The sequence below is a fragment of the Platalea leucorodia genome, assembly GCF_965183815.1.
Source record: "Platalea leucorodia genome assembly, chromosome: 21".
In the NCBI taxonomy this organism is placed as follows: Eukaryota; Metazoa; Chordata; class Aves; order Pelecaniformes; family Threskiornithidae; genus Platalea; species Platalea leucorodia.
In genome coordinates this window covers 749,584-770,662 of record NC_138843.1, presented here as the reverse complement: position 1 = coordinate 770,662, position 21,079 = coordinate 749,584, and the positions used below count along the sequence as shown (strand labels likewise).

Sequence of the window (21,079 nt, the reverse complement as noted above, 5' to 3'; positions counted from 1 at the left end):
GTCCTGCAGTGACACCAGGCCCCAACCCGTCACCAGCCCAGCCACTCATTTGTTCCTTTTTTATTAGTAAGGGATTGAAAACACAGTTAAATACATTACTGATAATTTACAGCTGTTTCTGCAGCAGAAAATGGGTGCCATTAAATCAGTAGCAGTATTTCAGGAGCAACACTATCTCAGTCACTCGGCCTCCCCTTGCCGCCCCGCCAGCTCTCCAGCTCCCTCTGCCTCCAGCCCCAACGGACAGACCGGCCGTAGGACGCCCAGACCAGCCCCTGCCCGCTGCCCAGCTTGGGGGGACGCCTGGCCACAATGAGCGCTCACCTCCAGCTCTCCCCTTCACCTCCGCGACATGTTGGGCAGGAACCAGGGCAGGGCAGTGGGGCCTGTGCCCTAGCCTTGTTCCTGGCAGCTGAAAGGAGAGGAGAAAGAGGAGGGAGAGCAGGGCTGCGGGAGGGCTGGCCCAGCACGGGGGGCCTCCGCCACCGCTGGCAGCTCTGGGCAAGGCCTGGCCCCTTCCCTGATGGATGAGGGAGGGTGACAGCCAGGGCCTCAGTACACCACCTCGTACACTGTGGCCTTCTTGTCGCCAGAGCCCGTAACGATGAATTTGTTGTTGACGGAGATGTCACAGCTCAGCACCGACGAGGACTCTTTAGACTGAATGTGAGAGAGGCAGGGGGTGAGGGCAGCACTGGTGGCTGAAGCCGCTCTCACTCCCCACCCTGTCCAAACGACTCCCCCGCACCTGGAAGATGCTGGCTCCATAGGGCGTCCGCCAGGCATTCAGCAGGTTGTCCTTCCCCGTGCTCACGAACCACTTCCCTGGGGAAAGAGACTAAGTGGGTCAGTGTCTGGGACTCCATTCGGGACACACACACACACACACGACATGACACCAAAAGGACCCATCTAGGGCTGTACAGAGCCACCCCTCATTCCAAAGTCGACACAGCCCAAGCAGAAAACACAGTGCTCGCCTACCGCAGGAGGCAAATTTGAGGGAGAGGACGCAGCTCTCATGGAGGTGCAGCTGGTACTTGTCTGGTTTGGTCACGTGCAGGATCTCCACGTTGCTGCTCTCCATGCCCACCGCCAGCCACTCTCCCGTCGGGCAGTACCCCAGGGAGAAGATCTGGGGGGAGAGACAGGGTCAGGCAGCAGCCTGGCAGGTCCCGGCCAGCCCAACAGTGCTCCCAGCCGGCCCCAGCCCCTACCTGGGAGCTGAAGTCATGCTGCTGCAGCTGACGCCCCTCCCGCAGGTCCCAGCACCGCACTGTATTGTCCAGCCCCCCTGTCCACAGCTTGGTGCCATAGTTAGAGATGTCAATGCAGCTGGCACCATCTGTGTGGCCTTGAAACTGCCTGGGAATGAGGTGGGGGGTGGGGAAAGCCAAGAGCGTGGCCATCAGGGCTGCCAGCTCCCGAAGAGCCATCATCCCCCACCACATTCCTGCTCTGTGCCACCAGCCGCCTGCCCCAGGCTCACCTCACCATGGTCTGGTTCTGCAGGTCCCACACCACGATGTTGCCATCACTGCAGCAGGAGAAGCAGACTTTGGCATCGGGGCTGATGGCCAGGGCATAGCAGGCGGGGGCAGAGGAGGTGAGCTCAGCCTTGATGCGCGGCGTGGGGGCCGCCAGGTCCCAGATGGAGAGAGTGCTGGCCTCCCCCCCCACAATCAGGCTCCGGCCATCGGGGAGCAGCTTGCAGGAGCGGATGTAGTTGTCACGGTTCTGAATTGGGATTACAGCAAATGGGGCAAGTGGAGAAGGAGCTGATCAATGCATGGCAGCGGGGGTAGGGAGACAGATCTCCTTTTCTCATCACAGACATGAAAGGACCCCTTGTCCTCCTCCATTGTAACAGGGACACGTTCCTCTTCCCAGCCCCCACAAAATGCCTTTCTGTTCCTTCTCCTTACCAAGCAGTCCAGCTGAGCCACGGCCGTCTTGGTGCCCGGCTGCCCTACGTCCCACACCTTCACGCAGCCCTTGCCCCCAGTGTAGACGTGCTGTGTGGAGCTGCTGATGGTGACAGCACAGACCACCTCACCATGGGTCAGGGTGTGGAGCTGCCGTGCATGGCGGGGGATGCCGGAGCCGATGAGGGCATCGGGTGGGAAAGGCACCGGCTGCATCTGCCCATCAGCGCTGACATGGAAGGAGTAGGCACTGGAAAGGAGCAGAAGAGAAGACTGAACAATCCGTGCGTGATGCCCGAGTGCAGGAGCCAACCTCTCCCATTAGCCATGCTCGAGGCAGGTGGAAGATGTCCAGTGCACTCTGGCTAATGAGGGACATAATTAACTGGCTCCTTGTTACCACCAGCTGCCCGGAACGAAATGACAGCATTGGACTCAGAAGTACAAAGAAACTCCAGCCAGGCGCTGCCCTGCCCTACACCAGCTGGGTGTAGAAATGAGCCATGGGGAAGGAGACCCCCCACTCCCCTGCACCCACCCCACACTGCCCGGCTCAGCCCCTTGCTGCCCACCCTCCCTGCAGCCCCTGCATGCAGCCACACTTACGGTTTCCCTCCGGTGATGGTGGAGAGTGAAGATGAGATGGTGGAAGCCCTCAGGTGAGGGTGCGACTCAAAAGCCACCTGCACAAAGGAAAGGGCACATGATGAGTGAAGTGCCAAACCCCCAGGAGGGGACATGAAGGCTGGTCTCATGCCCTGGGACAGGACCAGCACAGCTCTGCACAAGGTCTCTGCTTGCTGCTTCCTCCACATGCAGGTGACAAAGGCCAAAATGGACTCCCAAAGACACAGCCACACACCGCTGAGACCAGTGAGGGCTTCTCCAAGAGCTCTGCAGCCTTCACTGGCCCCACAACCCAGACACCTCCAGAAGGGAGCCCCTCCTATGGTTGCAACCCCCCAGCTTGACCTCATTGCAGCAGTGCAGATACTGCACATCAGGGACAGTGCATGCCCAGGACAGCAGGGGACAGGCAACAGAGCCAACACGTGCCAGCAGATTGGGGCTGTCCCTTGGCGACTTACCATCGGGGACCGGCCGTACATCACGGCGCTGCTGACCTGCGGCGAAAGGTGGATTCCCATGTACATGCTGGGGGCTGGAAGCTCCCCGTTGAGGGTGGCATGAGGCACCATCCCAAAGGAGGACATGTAGGGGCTGGACATGCTCAGCGGGCTGCGGAGAGCTGCACGAGGAGAGACCCGCTCATTTGCCCTGACCTACGGGTGTGAGCAAACATCACCCGAGGGAAAAGGGCATCTGACAGAAGCCAGGCAGCAAGAGGCCGCGTCACCTCTGCACCGGGCCCAGCCAAGCCTGGCATGAACCAGTGGCTCAGGAGGAGGGCAGGCAGGTTCTGTATTGGGAGCCAAAGACCACAGAAGAGGGGCAGCCCCTGAGCCCCATCAGTCAAGGACCTGGGATGCAGATCCAGCACAGGAGATCAAATGGCTCTTTCCCTCCAACGGCTGCACCATGGACCAGCTGCTAATCCACAGCAACCTTCATCTCTGCTGCCAACACCTTTTCAGTCTTGGCCAGGCCAAATTATTTGCAGTTGATGGCTAAGTGGCTCTACTTCCAGGGTTTTGATGATTTATTGAAATTGATTCCAATTCAATTTTTGCTAAACTGCTGTAATGCCAGACAAGGGTTTAACGTCTCCAGTCCTGGCTCTATTTCTCCCTTGGGCTAGCTGTCCTCCTCCCATCACTTTCTGGTCCCTTTGGCTAGACAAGTGGCCAAGCTGTTCCAGAGACCTCTCCCCAAGGCTTCCCTAAATGTCTTCAAGGAAACTGAGGCAGGAAAAGGGGGCATGACCAGTTCACCATCAGCCACCACAGAGGCCACTGCTGAGCACTCACCTCACCCCCCCCCCCCCCCCCCCGGTACGTTCAGAAGGTGGAAGACATTGACAGGGGCTCCTGGATCAGCTGGATCTCGCCCAGGGTCTCTGCAGCACCCAGTGCGTGCAGACCCTCACCCCTACGGAGCTCCTCAGCTGCACAGGGAGACTGGCCATGTCCTGGCCTCCTGCATCTCCATGTGCCAGTGGCAGCACTCGGCCACCCCTCCTACCCCTGCAGCCAAGCCCTGAAGCATGCAGCTTCACATAGCAACAGCAAAATGACAACTTGTCAGAGAAAAACAAGGATCTCCAAACAAAACACCTGCCCCCCCCCGAACACCCGCAGCGAAGAGCTCTGCACATCAACACACCACCTCCAGCGGGTCTGAGCCCACCAGGAAAGCATCACCAGTCAGGTACGTGGTAATTGCACATAGGGGCACACGTTGGCCATGGTCAACATGTTTGATTACATGGAGCAAAACGGCCACCCCAGCTCTGCTGACGGGAAAGAGCGTCCCGCCTCCCCTCACTCCAGCCCCATGGCACCGTCCGCAGCAGAGCACAACACCCCCCCACTGTCCCCAAACACTCACTGATGGTGTCAGTGGCAGGTGCCTTGGCGGGGGGCTGCCGGAGCAGGGCGGCCGAGCTGGGGCCAGGGCCGGGCGTGAGGGAGTCACGGGGCGGTGAGGAAGCAGAGGGTTTGGAGGTGGGAGCGCTGGGTGGAGGGTCAGTCTGCATGGCAGAGGGAAGAGCAGCTTCAGTGGCAAGACCGCTGCCCGGGAGAGCGATCCCCAGCGCCGCAGGCCTGCCAACAGCCTCGAACCACCCGGGAGGGGGGCACCAAGAGGCACTGCTCTCGGACAGAGCTGGAGGGGGACTCGGCCGGCCTCAGCCCAAAACCCCACTCCTTTCCTCCTTTGCCCCTCATGCCCTTCCCACAGCATGGAAGGAGCCCCATGCCTCTGCTCCCCTCCCCAGGTGCAAACGCCCAATGCAAGCCCCACATCACCCCAAACTGCCACAATCCTGCACCCCTGCAGCACCCTGCCACTGGCACAAGGCCTCATGTGAAATCCCTCTTGTGCGGGGGGCACCCCCATCCCTGGCCTGTGTGGAGCAGGATCAGGAGAACATTTGGGACTAACCGGCCTCTTCGATCCCCACAGCTATTTCATTACTTTCTTTTTTCTTGCCTCTCCTATTTCTTCCTCTTTTTCTGCCTGGGGATTTTGTTGACACCAGCAAAGGAAAAAAATTAATAACAGAGAAAAGCTACGTGCTGCGCTGGCAGATTGCTCAGGGCGCTTTGTCTGCTCTAATCCGATTGTGCCGGGGAGCCACTGCTCGCGGCTCCCCATGGCCCCCCAGCCAGCTCCTGACCCCGGCATGGTGGGGATGCATCGCTTCAGTCCCTGTGGTGGTTGGGAGGGCCAGAGAGTGGCAGAAACATCCCTCCCCCTTCCCGCACATTGATGTTTCAATCTGAGCATTGGGCTGGTGCTTGGCCAGGAGGAAGGGAAAAAACCCAAAGAAAAATCGATTGTTATGAGCAGCTCTGGGTAATCCTGCAGGCAGCCGGATGGAAAACACCTGCAGAGCCAGACCTCTGCCTAGCAGATGATTAGCTTCCCTCCGAGGGCACAGACCTCTGCTCCCAGTGCTGGGGAGTCCGGTGGTGGGTACCAAACACTCAGCACTGACATCTCCTCGCCCACCTTCACTCTACAGCAGACAGGCCACAGAGAACTTCGGGGCCACGTCCCCAGCCCTGCTGCCCACCCACAGCCCAGGCTGCCCACGTGTCTCCCTACCAGACTCTGGTCCTTCAGCTTGAGGGGTGTCGTGCTCCGGCTAGAGGCGATGGAGGCAGGACTCTCAGGCATCTCCCTGCGGGCTGGCGGGAACCGGCTGCTGGGTGCGCAGCCAGGGCTGCCGGGCTCTGAGGGGGGGTCCTGGGGGAAAAAGAGGTCTCTAGGGAGTAGGAACCCCAGTCCCTCTGCACAGGAGGGCAGGCACAGGGGCCCTGGAGAGCCACCTCCAGGTCCAGAGCCCAGCAGGCACCATCAAGCCCCCATCTGCTCCCCCTGTCTGCCGGGCAAGCTGCTCATCCAGCCGCTCGCTGTCCCGCGTCTGCCTGAGAGGCATTAACGAGGAGCATCTGCTTAGAGGCCTCAGCTCTGCTCCACAGTCCCCTGGATGAGAAACCTCCTTGATTTTTCTCTTTGAACAAAATCAGAGGTGACAGCAGATTCAGAGGACACTGGTGGCCACGGATGCCTTCACAAGGAGGGATGGTGACCAGCACACCCAAGGAACTGAGAAAGGGCTTCTTGGCAGCCCTTTAACAGCATTTCAGAGCCAAGGCCACCCATCAGCTCTTGCACTCCTATAAGCATTCAATTAGGGCTGTGATTTTTATCACCATAATTACACCGATGAGCAGTTTTTATAAGTGTCGTTTTCTGCAGAAATCCCTGCTGATGTTCCTTTCAGGGCTTGTATTTTCTTGGGAAGTGGCAGGAGGAAAAAAAAATCACGTGTTGTCCCTCCCCCCAGTCTTGAAGGGGAGGAAAAGGGAGGAAATGGGATGTCCCCGAAAACATCACCTCTGCCGAGAATAGCTGGGGCTGGGATAAAGTACTGTTGTATCTGCCTTGGTGGTCAGGGAAGGTTGTACCAGAAGCGCCTGGCAGTTTGGTTGCGAGAGACTGAAAATCAGTGTGTCCCCTGCACTGAGACACGGACACGGGCTCAGTGTGTTAAAGTCGAGGCCAGGCACCATATGTGACCACCCAGACAGGGGCTGGCGGGGCCGGGCTGGGTTGGGGTGCGCTGTGAGCTCTCCCGCCAAAGGCAGCACAGCATGCCTGCCTCCTCCTGCCACCTCCATTTGCGTGAGCTGCCACCAGCAAGCCCAGCTCCCTGGGGCTCTCATCCCAGCTTATCAGCCTCCCCATATGGGATGCTACAGGAGGGGGCTGAAAGGAGATTGTGAAGCGGAGCCAAGTCTATGACTGGCAAAGCTGAGCCCTGGCTGGCACAACCTTCAAACCGGAGCACTGCGAATCGGAATCGGCCTTGGCTGGCATGCACGCATCAGGGCAGGGCTGGCACGTGGCCTGGCTGGCCGCTCCTGCCCAGCAGCAATGACTCGGAGCCTAATGAACCCCAAAGCTTGCGAACCAGAGTCCTAAACCTGATGACTGCAGCTTGAGCTGGATACCCTGCAAGGCTTCAGCAGGCCCTTAAGGGAGGGGGCTTACCTCATCCACCACAAGGTTGTAGTCGCTCTTGTCCCCATCGCTATCCTGCAAGGGGGGAGAAACCCAGAAAGGCTCATTCAGGAGTGGGAGAGGCTGGACCAGGCTCTGGGCCCTGTCCCACAGGACCCCAGCCAGCAGAGAGACCCCATTTTCTCCCGCACATCACTTCTCACGGACCAACACCACGCCCTGCAGGCAGCGACTCAACCCTCTGGCTGAGGGGCCTCCCCGGGGCTCTTCATTTTGTTCCATTTCGTTTTGCAGGATTACAGCCCTCTGCACCCAGGGTAGGCACAGAGCTCCCTGGACACCTCCAGGGCCCGGGCCCGTCTCCCACGGCCACGCTCGTTGGTGCACTCACATAATGCCCAGGCAGGTCCTTCTCCTCCCGCTTCCGCTTCAGCCCTGTGCCTCCTGTCCGCTCCTCGTCCTGCAGACTCTCGGGAGGGGAAGCAGAAATGCTCTGAGTCAGAGAGAGGGAGAGGAAGGTGTGTGAGCTGGTAGGAGAGCAGACAGCCTGCAAAGCCCTGCCAGCCGCATTTCTGCTCTGGAAGAGACCTCCCAGTGCTGCTGGCTGCACCCAGCCAGTGTCCAGCATCCAGCCAGCTATCTGTGCAACCTGTGCCACAGATGGTTTGGGGGGCAGGGGTCCCCTTCCCCCACCAAGCAGGTGTCAGGGCTAAAGGGGGAGGCACTACTCTCCCTCTCTGCGCAGATACCTGTGGCATCCCCTTACTAGCACCCCGTGCATCCTTGGCCAAGAGTCCTCTAAGATCCAAATGTACCTCAGGGCAGAGATGGGGTTTAGTCTGGCGCTTTAAGCAAGGCTGGGGAAGATGTTTCCAGACCCCTGAGTTCTAACCCAAATTCATCCATTCAGCTCTGACGGGGCAGAGAGGAGGGAAGCAGGATGGGGACCACCCCTGGGGGTTGGCTGCCCACAGTCTCCTGGCATGGGCAGAAGGCAGATGCATTTTTAGGGTGCTCAGAGACTCACCCACATGCAGCCCCAACACAGCATCACCTCCCTTTCCTAGCTTGACCCCAGAATGACTCCAAAGTGAGCTGCCCTCACCCCTTCCCCTGCCCACCCCTCACCTCAAACCTGGCCAGGCCCCGCATCCCACCCAGGGAGTGCATGGCCGGTCCATCAGCCCATCACCGCCTTCACCCTGGCAAAGCATCTCCCTGGCTGGTGGGCAGGAGGAAGAGAACAAAGCCCTGCCCCAAACCCCAAAGCTACAGGCTCCCCTTCCTTGCCAGAGCAGAGAGGTGGGCAACGGGGCAGGGGGGAAACAGCCCCAACCGACAGATGAGCCCTGCTGTGACAGGGATGGGGGAGGACGAGGAAGCGTAGCCATGCCCTGGCCCAGCCACTGGCACACAGGGCTGCATGAAGCCAGGAGCTGAGCAAGGCAGCATCCCCAGCGCAGCTGGAGAGCAGATCCACCCCTTCGGGAGATAACAAGGCATGGTGGAGTGGAAAATCCCCATCGGAGACATGTTTACTTCACCTTAATCCTGCTGCTGCAGGAGCCAGCGGGCTGGGAAGCAGGATGGGGCTGAGCAGGACGAACACCTTTTCCCCGAGATGCTGCCAGCAGCTGCAGGGGTGTCTCAAATCCCCTCCCGCCCCCCTTACGCTCACTGTGCGGAGGATGATAATGCAATCAAGTGGTGCCTGCCCACCCACAGCCCCCTGGCTCTTGTGCAAACCAGAGGAACACCAGGCTGACACCAGTTACTAGAGAGGCTGCCCTCCCTCCCAGAGCAGCCAGGGTGCTTGGGCTGGGGCAGTTTCTGGGGCACGGCTCCCCAACCTTCCCAAGACTACTCTGCAGAGCTGTTCGTGCTGGGTGTCAGGGAGAAAATGCCTTATCCCAGGGCTCCCACATGGTCAATTGTTCCCAGCACAGTAGGATTAAGAACACATAAAACAACGGAGCGGAAAGGATGCTCCCTATCCCCTGAGTGATCTCTGGAGGAGGTACCTGGGTATATATGGGATCACAGGGGTGATCCATCCTGCACAACACACGACCATCTCTCCCTCCTCCTCTCCCACCTGACTGCAAGCCTATGAAGATCAATGCCAATTGCTCCCCAATGGAGGGGCTCGTTAACCCTTCCTTCTCCTGCCTGTACCAGGAGCTGGAGCTCTGGCTTACTGCAGCCATGGAGCCTGGGAAGGGAGTCACAGACCTGGGACTCACGACAGGCTGGGGGGTATCTTAAAAGCAAGGGTGCAGCCAAGAGTTACAGAGGGGCTGGCAGCACTGGGCTTAGGTAAGGAGACCTGTTCAGCCTGTTTCCAAAACTGGAAACTCCTTGAAAAGGACAGAGCTGGTTATTTTGGGAGAAGCCCTCGACCTTTAGATCCTTGCATCAGCAAAGACTCAGAATTGAGGTGGCCCAGAACCTTCAGCTACAAAACCCTGATGCAAACACAGCCCATCCAAGCCAGCAAAGCAAAGGCAACAGGGGCCTCAATAAGCAGAGCCCCTTTGTCTTATATTCTCTGCTCAGATGTTCTCCTGGACTCCCCTACATCCCTACGCACACATATTTGCCGCTTGGCTGCTCCCACCCTCCACACTGCAGCTGGATTTACTCTCCAGTCTGCAGCACCATGGAGTTCAAACACTGCTCTGTCCACCCTAGACGCAACTGCATTTTAGCGCTGCCTCCACCATGAATGTGCCAGTGGAGCGGATGCCGGCTCAGGTGCAGGAGCAGGTCTGGGGCCTGTGCATTCAACCCCTGGGGCTCAAGCTGGGTTTGCACATACAGTGCTGCTCGCCAGAGGGACTGGGCTGCCCCAGAAGCCAGGGCAGAATTGATGGGCCTTGCTCAGAGGCAACAGCAGAAGGGCTGAACACTTTGCCTGGATAAACAAGGGTGGGAATGCACAGCTGGATGTGGGTCAGGGCCCTCTTCCTTAGGCTGGCCTGGAAGGAGGCTCTTTCTAGCCCTTGGGGAAATCAACTCCACTGAGAACTAAGGATGATCCCAAAATTCCTCAAATCCAGAGACTTGGCTCAGCCTCATGAGGACCCCTGCCTGCGGGAGAGGGCAGAGCTGCCCCAAGCCTCTTGCCCCACCTACCCCCAGCTTTGTGGCTTGCCCTTACCTTCTTGCCATGCTGAGCCCTTGCAAACTCAGTACCCAGGGGAAGGCCAGTCGTGGAAGCCTGTTACCCTAGTCACCTTGTGTGCAAGCACAGCCAGCCTCGAAAGGTGACTCACGGTGGCAGGGGGAGATGTCCCCTGCCCCTTATCCACCAAGCTGGGGAGGGAGGGGTAGAAAAGGAGCCCACACATCATGAGAAATGAATGGGAGACCTGGAACCCACAGCAGAAGGCGAGCAGGGTGCCTGGGCTGTGGTGTACAAGGGAACAACATAGACGTGCTCTGCCTACAGAGCAGCCTCCCTTCCCCAAGGAGCCCCGCAACCCCAACCTGGCCCCACGTGCGAACAGAACCCCAGTCCCTACCGCTGCCTCCCCTTCTGCTGGAGTGCAGCCTCGGACTTGCAGGCTGCCACCAGACAGAGGACAGCTCGGCTGCCTCTGGGCTGTTTGCTTTGAAAGGTCAGGAAACAAAACATTCCTGGAAATCCTACTGCAAGTGCTTGCCAAGGGAGCCGGCTGCAGTGTCTGCAGAAGACAGCCCCTGTGCCTGCCTGCGGTGCCAGCCCCAGCTCTGAGCACCGGGCTGCCCCAAAGCCAAGCCCACCGCTGCCCCCCCCCCCCAGCTGGGCTCCCCCAGCACCCGCAGCCCTTCCCAAGAGCCGGCAGCCAGCTCTGCCTCCGGCCTGGAGCACGCTGGAGATGCTCAAAGTGACTCTGGGGGCTGGCAGGCTGCCAGGCAGAGCCCCCTGAAGGGAAAGCCTGTCCACTCGCCCATGCATCGAGGCCAGCTGAGGCCACCGGCCCAGCCAGACCCAGGCCTGACGGCATGACTTACCCGGCTCGGGGTGCGCTCTGGAGCCCAGGTGGAAGCAGGGAGAGTGTCCGGGCAGGTCCGGGTTGTCGAAGCAGAGGGGAGGAGAGGAAGAGGTGGTTAGTGCGGAGGCTGTGCCCCAAGTACCTGGGCAGAGAGGAGAGGGGGCACTGCAGGGCAACACAGGAGGAGACAGTGGGACGCAGGCTGAAAAATCACACCCGATTTCCCGCTTTGCCCATCTGCAGCGTGGACTCTCTGATGTCTAATAGGAGGTGGGCACACTGGTCTTCCTCAGGGAAGCAGGGGGGACCGCTCTAACCACCCACCTACTTTCAGGAAATTCAGTCCAGCTTTGGAATCTCTTCCCTGGACATGGTGATGAGTGCAAGGCTGCCAGGAGGGGATGAGCCGGCCGGCCAGCTGAGACCCCCTGAATCACACCCACCCTATTTATGGGGCCAGATGGGATCCACACGAGGATACTGAGGGAGCTGGCAGAGGAGCTTGCCAAGCCACTCTCCATCATTTATCAGCAGTCCTGGTCAAGTGGGGAGGTCCCAGATGACTGGAAGTTAGCAAATGTGACGCCCATCTACAAGAAGGGTCGGAAGGAGGATCCAGGGAACTACAGGCCTGTCAGCCTGACCTCAGTGCCAGGAAAGGACATGGAGCAGGTCATCTTCAGTGCCATTACGCGGCACGTGCGGGACAACCAGGGGATCAGGCTCAGCCAGCATGGGTTTATGAAAGGGAGGTCCTGCTTCACGAACCTGGTCTCCTTCTATGACAAGGTGACCCGCTTAGTGGATGAGGGGAAGGCTGTGGATGTTGTGTACTGGGACTTTAGTAAGGCCTTTGACACTGTCTCCCACAGCATTCTCCTGGAGAAGCTGGCTGCTCACGGCTTGGATGGGTGCACTCTGCGCTGGGTTAAAAACTGGTTGGACGGCCGAGCCCAGAGAGTGGTGGTGAATGGAGTTAAATCCAGTTGGTGGCTGGTCACAAGTGGTGTGCCCCAGAGCTCAGTATTGGGGCTGGTCCTGTTCAATATCTTCATTGATGATCTGGATGAGGGGATTGAGTGCATCCTCAGTAAGTTTGCAGATGACACCAAGCTGGGTGGAAGTGTCGATCTGCTGGAGGGCAGGAAGGCCCTACAGAGGGGCCTGGACAGGCTGGATCATTGGGCCGGGGCCAAATGTATGAGATTCAACAAGGCTCAGTGCCGAGTCCTGCACTTCGGTCACAACAACCCCGTGCAACACTACAGGCTTGGGGAGGAGTGGCTGGAGAGCTGCCTGGCTGAAAAGGACCTGGGGGTGTTGCTTGACAGCCGCCTGAACATGAGCCAGCAGTGTGCTCAGGTGGCCAAGAGGGCCAATGGCATCCTGGCTTGTATCAGGAATAGTGTGGCCAGCAGGACCAGGGAGGTGATAGTGCCCCTGTACTCGGCACTGGTGAGGCCGCGCCTCGAGTGCTGTGTTCGGTTTTGGGCCCCTCACTACAAGAAGGACATGGAGGTGCTGGAGCGTGTCCAGAGAAGGGCAACGAAGCTGGTGAAGGGTCTAGAGAACAGGTCTTACGAGGAGCGGCTGAGGGAGCTGGGGTTGTTTAGTCTGGAGAAGAGGAGGCTGAGGGGAGACCTTATTGCTCTCTACAGCTACCTGAAAGGAGGTTGTAGCCAGGTGGGGGTCGGTCTCTTCTCCCCAGTAACAAGCGATAGGACGAGAGGAAACGGCCTCAAGCTGCGCCAGGGGAGGTTTAGGTTGGATATTAGGAAAAACTTCTTCACTGAAGTAGTAGTAGTCAGGCATTGGAACAGGCTGCCCAGGGAAGTGGTGGAGTCTCCATCCCTGGAGGTATTTAGAAGGCGGGTAGACGTGGTGCTTGAGGACATGGTTTAGTGGTGGACTTGGCAGTGATAGGTTAACGGTTGGACTCAGTGATCTTAAGGGTCTTTTCCAACCTTAACGATTCTATGATTCTATTTCCTTAGGAAGCCATGCTGAAAAGCCCTGCTTGGAAACCCTCTGATGCTCTTTTTGCATGCACAACAAAACAGGTCCACCTCCCTGGGCTCAAGGAAGAAGTGCCAGGCATTTGCTACAAACCTAAGCATGGGGTTATGGACTGGGGTCTAGCAGCCCTCCCTGACTGATTTTCACTCCTAACGATCACATCAGCATTTGGAGAGAACAGGCTCATCCCAGTCTCTGCTGGCAAAATGAGGCAGGCAGGTATCGGGAGATGAGGGACTCCCCATGTGGGCAGCTGCTCCAAGGCCATGGTCAGCATGAAGCTGGGGAAAGGAGAGGGACTGGGTGCCTGCCATCAGCACTTCAGCCCTGGTTCAGCTTGATCCACACCAGCTCCGGCTAACTATAGCCGAGCACCAGGGATTAACCCAAGCCATATGTAGCATTTCACTATTTTTTTTTAAAGGAATTATTCTGGGTGTCTTTGTGTCCTCTGCCATGGCTGGATGCCCCTGCCAAGGAGCAGCTCTGGGCTGTGCATGGCTGCTGCTGGAAGCACAGGCTGCCCGGGTCTCTAAGGGTTAAGGCAGGCACAGCACAGCCTGCTTTCATGCTCTTTCTGGAGTTTGTTTTTCTCCTTCTGGGAAGGCCATCCTTAAAGAGACACTGACAGAATTAAAACCACAGACACCTGCGTACAGGGGCGCAAAGCAGACATGGAGACTTTCCTGCTGCTATTTACACCACCTCGAAATCTTACAAGCAAACCCGAATCATTAGGAAAATGCAACAAACCCCTCCACTGCCCAGTTTTGCTGTTACCATCGGGTCCTGTCCCAGCAGCATTTCCAGGCCTCGAATCAGGGACATTGGGAGCAGCGAGCACCTTCCCCAGAGGAGTTTGCAGAGGAGCATCACTATGGCTGCTGAATTTTACTGCCTGTTTCTAGTCCATAGAGCTGCCCTGCTGCTCGGAGCCCTCTATCCGTGCCTCACTCTTCCTGTCAGCAAAAGCACCCAACGCCTGTGCTCTGCAGAAGGTGACTTGAGCTCAGAGTGGCTTCTTCTTCGTGCAGCACTTCAATAGCAACAAGCCACCAGCAAAGCTGTGTGGTGTTATTAATTTGGCCCAGGCCTGCCAGTAGCATTCAGAGCACTGATTTAACGATGGTTAAATATTGATGATGTTTGTAAAGAACTTTGTAATCCTGAGAGGAGGAGGCACCCATAAGGATGAGGAATTACTGCTATTTACAAGGCACCACACATGCAATAAGGCTCTGCTTTCTAAATTCCTCGCCACAGACCCGTGGCTCCCACCATTTCTACCAGGGGCTTGCAACAGTGTTTTCCCCTTAAGTCTTGGCTTCAGGCATCAGATCTTTAGCTGGTGTAAACCTTGGTGTAAATAGAGGGTTTCTCTGTGGCGAGGATCTCACACCCTCCCAGCTGCCTTGTGGATGGGGGACCCTCACACACTGGAAATGCGCAGGGGAGCAGGAAGACCCATGTGTGCACAGGCCTGTGCCCAGAGCCCTGCTGCCCAGTGTCTGGGGTGCAAACGCAGCCACCCCCACTTCCCCCACCGCTGCACACCGTCACTGCACACAGCTGTTCCCCTGGTCAGAAATAGAGCCAGCCTCCCAGGGCTGCAGATATTTAATTAGCTGGATCTGTCATTCGCAGTGCTTGCTGCTCCCCCTGGCCCCAGGGAGCAGCTGCCAGGCATTGAGGAGCCCTGGGAAACAGGCATAGCAGGCAGCAGGATCCCTCCCAGCACTGCCCATGCACCTCTGGGACGTCTGCCCAGCACTGACTCAGCCAGCCTTCAAAGTGTTAATCCAGCTGTGCTTCTTCCCCTTACCTCTGTTCTCCCCATCCTGGGCCACTCTGTCCTCCTTGGCAGCCAGCTGAGACTGTGCCATCAATGCCCCCGAGAGGGCCAGGAGCCCCGAGGTGCTGCTGACCCCGCTCAGGCTAGAAGGCTGCATGCTGGAGGGGTGGGGTGTCAGCGGGATGGGGGATGCATGGTGGGAGAGGTGCTGAAGCTGCTGCTGCTGAAAGAGAAAGAGCAAATGGTCCTCGATCCGGGAGGAGACAGCCGCAGCCAGCCATGCCGGCACCCCTCAGCTTCCTGCATGAACTGCGATGCAAAGCGCAATGGGATGAGACACAACGTGAGGATAAGGAGGGGAGCAGAGCTGTCAAGGCTGCACAGTCCAGGTCACATTGCTTCCCCTTCCACCCAGGGCATCTCGAGTACCTCCCTGCTCTGGATGTGATCCTGACACATGGCAGATGAGCCCAAGCTGTGGCTCAGCCCTGCTCTGCTCAGGGTGGCAGGGGCCAGGGAGGATCCCAGAGGTCATCCACCGCCCTTGGGACACAGTGGCAAACCCCCTCACTGCCGGGGACCAGCCCTAGGTTTATCGAAGTAGTAAAGACCCTGGCTTCCCCCATCACTGCACGGTGTGGTCTCAACCCCCAACCAGGAAAGAGCCTTCGCCTGCGGCTGGACAATGGGACTCACCCCGACGATGCTGTTCAGTTCCCCCATGGTCACCTGCTTGGCCCGCTCCACAGCCTGCAGGACCTGCTGCTGGTGCTGGGAAGGAAGAGCACGGGGAGGTCACACTGTGTTCCTGGCCAGAGGGACCACACGACCCAGCGTTGCCCCAGCCACCCGGGGCTGCACAGCCCCCTCTCCCATCCCTCCAGCCCAGGTACAGAGGTTTTCCCCACCTGAACCTCCCGTTGTTCAGGCTGGACTTAGGTTTGCCCCTTCCCAAGGGCCTTGAGAGAAGCTCGAGCAGTCCGGTGCACATCCCCTGCCTCCCCCCTTACCTCCTGCGTCAGAAAGGGTATAATCTGGGCGCAGATGGCACTCAGTCTCTTGACAATCTCTGCCTGAAAGAGGAAGCAGGTATCACCATGGATGGGAGGGCTCTGAGCCCCGTCCAGTTCTCTCCAGCGGAGAGGAAGGCAGCCAAGCATCCTGCAGACACACACAGCCTCTGCGGAGGAGATAAACTCTCCCCACCCGCTCAGCATAAATCCTCCTGCTGCCTCTGCATCCCTGCTGGGATTTCCCAAGCTGCTGCCAAGGGAGGGCTCTGCCCAGGGCTGTGGGACCCTCCCAGGCTGTCAGGTTCCCCCAAGCACATGGGAGGGAACCCGACTCCTAAATCCCTCTGTGGATCCAGGCCAAGCCGAGCTCCGAACTGTCAGTCCTTTCGCAGCCCAGCTGGCTTTGCTCAGCCCAAACCCATCTTGGCTTTGTGGGCTGCCGCTCTTGCAGCCAGCGGGCAGGCTGGCAGGGAAGGAGAGCCGAGCCACAAGCGCTGGCAGCGGGCCATCGGCATGCTGCTTGCTCTCTCCCTGAACATCAGACTCAAAACCAGAGGGAGAACAAGGGGGACGCAAAATTCACACAAATGAATTCAGCCCTCTTTGCATCGCGCCAGCAAAGCCCTGCAAGGCACCAACAGAAGTACGGGCTCTGCTCTCCCCATCCCAGCCGGAGAAGGTGCTCCCACTCCCATCCCTGCCGAAGCGCCAGGCTAGCCCTCCCTGCTCCTTCCAGAGGGGGAGCGGAGGCACAGAGCACCCCTATACCTGTCCCCTGCCCAGCAAGCGGCAACAAGGAAATGGAGAGGACCTGGCACGTCCTCTCCTCAGCCTGCGGTCATAGACAGACCCACAGCCTGGCTGCGTCCCCACTGGGGTAAGCAGCATTTCCCAAGGGAAAGGTCTGTGGCTTCCAGCCCAGCCTCTCCAAAAGAAAACCAGCGCCTCCCGGGGAAAAACTGATCCCCCCCCACCCGCTGCAAATCCACCCTGGCACTGGGGGAGGGATTGGCTGCTCTGAAGTGTTTTCTCATCTGAGGTTTCCCACAATCCCTGACAGCATTGCAGAGAGGTCAAACCACGCACAAAGCCATCAAAGAACAAAGGGAACATCTACCTGCTGCGCTCAAAGGCTGCCTGCACCCTGGGGAGCACCCACACCCACCAGCACCCCAGTCACCGGCAGGTCCCGGCTGCTGCGCCAGCCACTGCCCTGACACCCACACGGGACCCCAGGAGCCAGAGACCGCCCCCCTCCTCCGGACCTCTCCTGCTCACGCAGAGCGGGCAGCCGGACGCGGGTGGGCCAGGGCTCCCTCTCCCCAGGCACTTGGCCATCGCCTGTCACCCCTCGTGGCTTGGGCGACCCCTGGGTCCTAGTCCCACTGGAGCTCAGAGCACGTGGGGATGGCAGGAACGTGCTCACAGGCTCTGCTACTCTCCCTGCTAACAAAAGGAGCAAACTCGGAGGGGCTGAGCCAGCTGGAGGAATATGGCAGTTGACTTGCCACTTTGTCAGGCATTGGTCCAAACTAATTTCCCTGGCAGAGAGCCCGTGATGACTAGATTGATAAATCTGAAGAGGGAAAGCAAATTAACGCTGGAACAAAAGGGGAACCAGGGAAGGGTGAAAACACTCCTCTGGCTTCAGGAAAGGAAAAGGGGATTAAAAAAAAGAAAAGAAAAGAAAGACAATCCATTTGCCTCTGGGCTCCAGCTCCTGCTGTTTCCTCCATGCTCCCTCCTGCGTCTGGGGCCCCAGGGAACCGTGGGGAGGTACGTGTGCAGGGCTCACAGCCAGGCTCTGAGAGGTGCTTTGGGATGTCAGGGAGGAGGCCCTGTCCCAAGGCACCTACCAGAACTCAACAGCACACATCCTGACAGCTGCTGAACCCTTTTGCAGGCCAGCCCCTCACACAGAGCTGTGCTACATCTCTGTGCCATTACAGCTACATGGGGACGAGGGAGATAATTTTCCAACAAAGTCTCCACCCTCAGCCTCTTCCCCACCATTCCCTGCTGCTGGCCCGGACCCGATCTCACTTACCTGCTTGTGCATTTCAATGTTCAGCCCGTAGGACATCTCATAGTACTGAGAGCAAAATCACAACACAGCCTGGTTAGGAGCTGCCCAGAGCAACTGGCCTGTTACCAGCCAGGGGCTCAGCAGCCAGCCCACCCCTGCTCTCCCCAGCCAAACTCCACTGCTGCAGGGGGGTCCCTGCTCCCCCCAGCCCACGAGAAACAGCTGTCCAGCACGCCACGGGCCCAGACCTGTGCCACGAGCCTGGGACAAGGTGGGGAGCCACCACGGTGTAGGCTGTTTAACACCTGTGATGATTACACTGCAGTTTCTGCACTAGTTTAAGCCAGCATAAGCCAGCCCCATTGCCCTCCACATCCCCTCCTGTCCTGGTTTGTCCCTTCCCACTCCTAACCCAGACCCACTCCCTGATGCAGCTGCCCACCTAGTCACACGGGTGGCCGTACCTGCGCAAAAGCAAAGATGACATTGGGTTACACCTTTCACCAGTCACTAGTGACTCTGGCAGCCGTAACCGCAGCAGACCCCATTCCCTTGCCCCTGAGGACGGGGAGAAGGGGGGGACCAGAGGACCTCCCTTCCTCCAGCAAAGCCCATTTCAAAGGCGGCAGCCCACCTCTGGGAATCCCTGAGCCTCCAGGATGTGGGAAGGGATCCCAGCTGGTGGGTGACAGGAACATGCCCTGCTTTAGCCTAGTACACTCCTGGCCTCACGGGTGGTGCTGACTTCACCCAGGGGATGGGGGTTGTTCCAGTTCTGTTTGCCTTTTGGATGGCATAATTTGGGTTCCCCCTTCCCCTAGAGGGGCTGGTAATGTCAGATGCTGAAGGAGAGGGAATGCTACTCCGTCTCTGCACTTCCCATCCTCTCCCTTCCTTCCAGCAGCTACCACCCTCCTGCCAGGGCTACCAGAAGCAGAAGGCCTGGTAGCTCTGGCTGGTGGGTCGGTATCAGGGGCTATTAAACCTGCGCTGGCAACTGTGGAGGGGTCCTGCCGTGCTCCTTCTAAAGGCAGCTTCCCCTTCCACCCAAAACACTAGCCTTGGCAAATTGCTTCCAAGACACCTCCCCTTGGGAGAGAGACAAGAAGGAAGGAGAAAGAGCTCTTAAAAGGCCAAACAGAAAAAGGAAAAAAAGAAAATAAAAGAGACAAAACCTATGGCACGATTCCTGGGCTCAAGCAGCACTGAGTGGCAGCAGACATCAGCAGAAGAGCCAGTCGTTGCTAGGAATAACAATTAACTCCTTCCTAACTCACGCACCCCACCAGCCCCACCACCCAGGCCAGGCATCCGCCCCCGGCACAGGTGGCTTGGGGAGGCCGCTGGCCCATTTGGCTGAGTGGCTGAGCGGAGCCCCAGAGCCCAGGACGTCACTGGAGGGTGGCAGTCAGGGATGCTTTGGGGGAGGCATGGAGGACAGGGCAGGGGTAGCTCACCATGACATAATGTCTCTGCATCTCCGTCTTCTCGCTCACCAGCTTCTCACATTCCAGCTTCAGGCTGCAAAGAGGATCCACAGTTTTCATTCATGGACCTGCATCTCCTGCCCCATCCCTCCAGTTCCCACTTTCCACCCCATGACCTCAGCAAGCTCAGCATATCTCCCACCTCCCCCCGCAGTCTCATGGGGCTGCAGGGGTGTCACACACCCACCCCTAACTGGTGTTGTCATCCCTGGGGGACCCGAACCCCTGCAGCTGTGCTGCCCACACAGCCCTCGCTCCCCCTGGATGGTCTATCGTACCGACCCAGTGCTCCGTTCCCGCGGCACTGCTGCCGTTCCCTCCACATTACCCTATACCCAGCTCAGCCAGAAGAAACAAACCATGGGTTGTCTCCCCCTTGGGAGCCCCACTCAAGACCTGGCGCCCCAGTTCACGGTTTCATGCTACCCCTCTTCAGCCTAGACCCCTCTCCCATTCTTCCCCAAGCACTCCTTTCACCAGGACCCCTGTCTCCATCTTCTCCTGCCCCAGTTCACCCCCTGGTCTGCATCCCATCCTCCCCGTGCCCAGACTCCCCTCTCCCCGTGCCCTCAGTCCCCATTATGCCCCTTCTCTGGATGCTCACCTCTGCCCGCAGCCCTGCCTGACCCCCGGCTGCCTCCTGCCCTAAGCCACCTCGTCTCCCCACCTCCCGCCCTACGCCCCCTCCTAAAACAGGGGTCCCCCGCCCGCACCTCCTTTCCCGACCCTGCAGCCCTGCTCCGCCCGCCCCTCACCTGTGGTACTGAGCCTGCAGGAACTGAAATTCCTCCTTGATGCGGTCGCAGATTTCCAGGACCGAGAACTTGAAGGGCTGCCCGGGCTGGAGAGGGGTCTGGGGAGAGACGGCCCGGCTGGCGGTGCGGCCCCGCCACACTGCCCTCGCCCAGCCCGGCCCCCGCCCGCCCCGGTACTTACCGGGTGCCGTCCCTGCGGGAACATCCTGAGGGCCCGGGCCCCCGCCCCCGCCGCCCCGCTCCCCGGCTGCTGCTCCCCGCCCGTCTCTCCGCCCCTGGCGGGGGAGCTCCCCCCGCCGGGCTCCGGGGGTCCTCGGGGGTCCCTCGCCTCGACGCCGGCAGCAGGAGGGCGGCCGGGCCGCGGGGTCCGGGCGGAGGCGGGGGGGCGGCGGGGGCGGCGAGCGGCTCAGGCGGGGCGAAGGCGGCTGCCGTCGGGCGGGCGGGCAGGGGGGGCGGCCCGCCGGCCGCGGGGTCTCCGCTCGCCCCCCATGGGGGCCGGGGGCGGGGGCAGAGAGGAGGCGGGGGCGGGCGGGCGAGAGGCGCCGGCGGGGCCCCGGCGGTCACCGGCTGGCGGAGCTGCCGCCCGGCCCCGCCGGCCCCGAGCGCCCCGTCCGCCGGCGCCCGCTTAAGGTGGCGCGTCCCCGCAGGACGCGGGGGCCCGCGGGGCTTGGGACGGCGGGAGGGAGCGGCTCCGCCGCACGCCCGGGCGACACCGGAGCTCCCGCCCCGCCGGCTCCGCGCCCACGGCGGCCCGGGCAGGCCGCCCCGGCCCCACGACGATGCCGGAGACCGAGGAGGGCCCAGCCCTAGAGCCGCTGCTCCGGCGCCGAGCGGACCCAGCCGGGCGACGTTCGCCGACACCGTTACCCCAGCCCTCCGCACCCGCCGGAGCCCCGCTCGCCTCCCCGAGCTCCTCCCTCGCCCCGGGACCCCCCTC

The 21,079-nt window shown here is 59.6% G+C and overlaps 1 protein-coding gene across 7 annotated transcripts; it reads right to left on the bottom strand.

Moving 5' to 3' along the window:
• Window positions 1-44: 44 nt before the first annotated feature.
• On the bottom strand, window positions 45-20,587 carry TLE2 (TLE family member 2, transcriptional corepressor). 7 transcript variants are annotated; one of them, XM_082331395.1, is made up of 20 exons: window positions 20,324-20,581; window positions 20,143-20,240; window positions 19,358-19,421; window positions 17,922-17,966; window positions 15,872-15,934; window positions 15,558-15,632; window positions 14,892-15,084; window positions 11,073-11,089; window positions 7,468-7,569; window positions 7,107-7,151; window positions 5,655-5,795; window positions 4,434-4,575; window positions 3,014-3,174; window positions 2,532-2,608; window positions 1,926-2,175; window positions 1,490-1,737; window positions 1,218-1,365; window positions 985-1,135; window positions 749-825; window positions 45-660 (listed from the first exon to the last, which is right to left on the bottom strand). In XM_082331395.1, exons 1-20 carry the CDS (start codon window positions 20,345-20,347, stop codon window positions 553-555), a joined length of 2,229 nt encoding a protein of 742 aa, XP_082187521.1. In that variant the 5' UTR covers window positions 20,348-20,581; the 3' UTR covers window positions 45-552. The 7 variants fall into 7 exon arrangements, 4 of the variants coding, with proteins under 4 accessions (XP_082187521.1, XP_082187522.1, XP_082187523.1 ...); XM_082331396.1 differs by having other exon boundaries at window positions 14,892-15,081; XM_082331397.1 differs by lacking the exon at window positions 17,922-17,966 and having other exon boundaries at window positions 20,324-20,582.
• Window positions 20,588-21,079: the final 492 nt, after the last annotated feature.